The 4,626-nt window shown below is 43.6% G+C and overlaps 1 protein-coding gene across 1 annotated transcript in view; it reads right to left on the bottom strand.

Moving 5' to 3' along the window:
• LOC131944580 (P protein-like) overlaps window positions 1–3,454 on the bottom strand; it is a 13,796-nt gene extending 10,342 nt beyond the window's left edge. The window contains exons 1-6 of the mRNA XM_059305267.1: window positions 3,084–3,454; window positions 1,592–1,777; window positions 1,259–1,375; window positions 830–992; window positions 514–583; window positions 182–315 (exon numbers count right to left, since the gene is read on the bottom strand). Of these exons, the coding sequence (XP_059161250.1) occupies window positions 182–315; window positions 514–583; window positions 830–992; window positions 1,259–1,375; window positions 1,592–1,777; window positions 3,084–3,112 (699 nt within the window). The 5' untranslated portion in view covers window positions 3,113–3,454. The remainder of the gene's footprint in view (window positions 1–181; window positions 316–513; window positions 584–829; window positions 993–1,258; window positions 1,376–1,591; window positions 1,778–3,083) is intronic.
• Window positions 3,455–4,626: the final 1,172 nt, after the last annotated feature.

Here is a 4,626-nt window from a genome sequence, read left to right as displayed (position 1 = left end):
AGAAATATCAACAGTCACAGCTATCAACAGTCAGAAATATTTCTAAAGAATTCCGGAAATATTTTCTATTGTCACTTATTTCACATCGTCTCCCCCCTCACCACACACACACACACACACACACATTACAGACAACAAAACCTCCACAATAGAGTCTATCCTGTGACCTTGTCCGACTGACCTTGAACTCCCGCGTCAGCTGGAACATGACCAGAGTGTCCGAGTCGTTGCTGACGTCACCGGCCAAGAACGGCCCAAAGAGCTTGAGCCGGATGTTGGGCTGTTCGTGGCTGCAGATGTTGTTCTGTAGCAGGACTGGGGGGGGGGGGGGGGGCAACATCAAACATGGCTCATCAAATTTGGTCATGAAATAAAGATGTCAAGTGTGTCGTCAAAGCTACTTTACAGACATACGGTGGAAGAATTGTATCAAATTATAACCTATAACCCAACCATATCCTGACCCTCTCTAGCCCCGCCCTCAGTACGCCCCGCCTCTAGCCCCGCCCTCACCTGTCTTGTTTCTGGGCAGCACCATCAGCCTGTCGACCTCTTGCTCCTCCCCGCTGGACATGATCACTATCTGCAAGATGGGCAGGTTAATGACACACCAACAACACACGTTAATGACACACCAACAACACACGTCTGACACACCAATAACACACGTCTGACACACCACACACACCAACAACACACGTCTGACACACCACACACACCAACAACACACGTCTGACACACCAACAACACACGTCTGACACACCAACAAGACACGTCTGACACACCAACAACACACCACAGACACCACCACACACAGTAGAGTACTCACACAACAGAGCAGCGTGATAGAAAAGAGCACCAACGTCTTGAGAAGCTTCAGCAAGTTCCTCCAGTTGCTCCACGTCAACTCCCTGGCCATGTTCTGGCGCAGCAGTTTGATCAGATCCCTCAAACTTCGACCCTCAAACAATCTTTTCGGCGGTCGCGTCGACCTGTCACGTGGGTACAGCCATTAGGACACAACCATTTTGAAAACCCCTGACAACCCTTTACAACCCTCTGACAGACCATTTGACAGACCTTTCTAACATTCCCTCAGTCAACTAGACGAGTGTTTAGCCCTTGCCGTCTTGCCTCCATTTCTTTGCCGATATCATACACTCAGACCCAGCTCCCCAGCAACACAACCCCCCCCCCCACCATACTGCCATGCCCCCCCCCCCCCACCATACTGCCATGCCCCCCCCCCCTTACTTACACCGAGTTCTTGTCCAGATTTCTCCTCAACAGCGGCGTTTTTTCACTCTCAAGGCTGGACTGATCAAGGTCAGAGGTCATACTTCCGCTGGCTGTGACGTCACCACCCATCTGACTGCTACACACACACACACAATTAAATCATTATATGACTTAGGGGATACAAATGTGACTTATGGGGTAATTTCTGTCAGTGGTCGTTAAAATACTTCTAAATGTTAAGTCACTTCAGTCAGATCATAGGTTGGGGAGGGGGGGGGGGGGGAAGGGTGCGGGTCGCTCCGGGTGACGTCATTGAGTCAACTAGAGTCAGCTAATGAGAGGGTCGACCTACCTCTGGGAGGAGACCGAGAAGGTCCGGGGGGTCCGGGTCCTGGAGGGGTTGACGTGTATGGAACTGGCGCCGGAGAAAGTTGACCCCCTTTGGAAGTCTGCGACAGACTGGGGTCTCCTGAACCCTGCGGACATGTGACGTAAGCGGTGGACGTGGGGGTCATCTGAATCGCTGAAGCTGAGACTGCTGTTGAACACAAGACAGCATTAAGACACTTTACAAGACAGCATTAAGACACTTTACAAGTCAGTATTAAGACACTTTATAAGACAGCATTAAGACACTTTACAAGACAGCATAAAGACAATTTACAAGACAGAATTAAGACACTTTACAAGACAGCTGAGACACTTTACAAGACAGCATTAAGACACTTTACAAGACGGCATTAAGACACTTTTCAAGACAGCTGAGACACTTTACAAGTCAGCATTAAGACACTTTACAAGACAGCTGAGACACTTTACAAGACAGCATTAAGACACTTTACAAGACAGCATTAGGACACTTTACAAGACAGCTGAGAGAGTATCTACTGACAATATAATTAGATAACCAAAATGTTGAGACATGTCTAAAATATGCGGAGCTTACAGCGCAAGAATATTTCATTTTAAATGTAATTAAATATTACATTTTTTCTTATCGATTCATTTAAATACTACTAATTTAATTACATAAGAGGGGGGGACAAGACGAAGTATGATGATTATTATTATTATTGTTATTATTATTATAATTATTTTTATTATTATTATTATTATTATTATTATTATTATTATTATTATTATTATTATTATTATTATTATTATTATTATAATTTTTATTATTATTATTATTATTATTATTATTATTATTATTATTATTATTATTATTGTTGTTGTTGTTGTTGTTGTTGTTATTGTTATTGTTTTTGTGGTGGTTGTCGTCGTTGTTATCGTTGATATTATTACTAAGCCAACGTCAATGAATGAATTACTATTGTAAATCTGTATCAGTCCTCACAAGCCGACGATGAAAACAGTGTTACACGGCAAGCAAATTGACGCTGTCAATGACATGTCTGAGACACAAAAACAAATCCAGTCCGACAAATTATGTATCCACAAATCCAGTCCGTCAAATAATGTATCCACAAATCCAGTCCGTCAAATAATGTATCCACAAATCCAGTCCGTCAAATAATGTATCCACAAATCCAGTCCGTCAAATAATGTATCCACAAATCCAGTCCGTCAAATAATGTATCCACAAATCCAGTCCGTCAAATAATGTATCCACAAAAGCCAGTCTGTCAAATAAAGTATCCATAAAGCCCAATCTCATTTTGATTTGTCCATCCATTTCTCTGACAGCCCCAAAAATTGTTGAACGATTTGCCCGAAAAAAAAATGTGTAGTTGATCAACTTACAAACACGAGATGTTTTGATTTGAATGTTATTGATTTACCTGTGTCGAATGTTATTGATTGACTCGTGTCGAATGATTTACCTGATATCAAAGTTTTGATTGGTATCCATCTTTAATCTTGTCAAGTGACAGTGACATCAATTGGCAGGTGGTGACACAATACTACAGGTGGTGACACAAGACCGTAGGTGGTGGTGACACAATACTACAGGTGGTGATACAAGACCGTAGGTGGTGGTGACACAATACTACAGGTGGTGACACAAGACCGCAGGTGGTGAGACAAGACTACAGGTGGTGGTGAGACAATGCTCCAGGTGGTGACACAAGGTTCCAGGTGGTGAGACAAGACTGCAGGTGGTAACACTAGACTACAGGTGGTGTTCAGACAAGACCGCAGGTGGTAACACTAGATTACAGGTATCCTGAGCTAGAGACAGATGTTAAATGTTGCTGTGTCGGGTGGCTTAGATGTTCAATGGTTATAAATAATTTGTTTGATGATACAAGCGTCAGTGTTATCATTAGAGAGATAACTTCACTGGGTCCTGTGTGGTGTGTGGTGTGTGGTGTGTGTAGCACGCTGACCACAATGTTCTGATTACAGCTTTCAATTATCGAGCTGTCGTCTGCTAGTAAAGACAGCTGTGTGTGACCGTGGGTGCTGACCACACCCCCACCCCCCAGACTCTCCCCTCTGCCAATTGTCTGCCATTTATACCTGATCGGCGGACTTTAAAGTCCAAAATCTTGTTTTCTCTTGACCCGCGCCCCACTTTGAATGTTCACGTGACCAGTCCTATCTTGATCGATCGGATCAATAAATTTATCTGATATCGTCATCGCGTAGATGTGACTGTTCGAGATTCTCGCGGGATTCCCGAACACGACCAAACCCAACCCTCGGTCATCCTCCCCACCCCACCCCTCCACACACACACACAAAGACACATACATACCAACAAACGAACAGAAATAGACAACTTTTGAACAAACGAGACGAAATTGTTTAATTATAAAACTTTAATTCTTGGTTTAAAACTCTAAAATATGACAAAAATATGACAAACATGTCATGAATATGGCATAGATACGCGACATGATGACATAGATGACATAAATGACAGATGCTGAAATATTAAGAAAGCAAAATGACAGGTCTACAAGAACAATGACAATTAAATTTGGTTAAATTTTGAGATGGGAATGGTCTATGGTCTCTTGTCTAATACACACACACACACACACACACACACGTGCACACACACACACACACACACACACACTCGCGTACACACACACACACAAAACAATAACCTATCCTTATCCACCCCCTCCCCCCATGTTATAGTTGACCCCTCTGACGCTCGAGTACAAGAAAAGAACACAAAGAATATTCTAGAACCTGCTGCCTCTGACTGCACGACATCCAGTACCGGAACAAACATCAACATTCTCCCTCACACCACACACCACCACACCACCACACACTCTTTCACCCACCACTATCCCCACCCTACCCCACACACCACCAAACACCACCACATTGATCACCAAAGATTGATCATAAAACAACAAGGCCCTTGAATCGCTGCCTAATCGTCCCATTCGTTAGTCCGGTACC

Source organism: Physella acuta, unplaced genomic scaffold (genome assembly GCF_028476545.2).
Source record: "Physella acuta isolate Inbredline_101_S28 unplaced genomic scaffold, ASM2847654v3 ptg000497l, whole genome shotgun sequence".
NCBI classification, from domain to species: domain Eukaryota; kingdom Metazoa; phylum Mollusca; class Gastropoda; family Physidae; genus Physella; species Physella acuta.
Note: the sequence above shows the minus strand (reverse complement) of the source record. Positions and strands in the feature narration are given on the sequence as shown.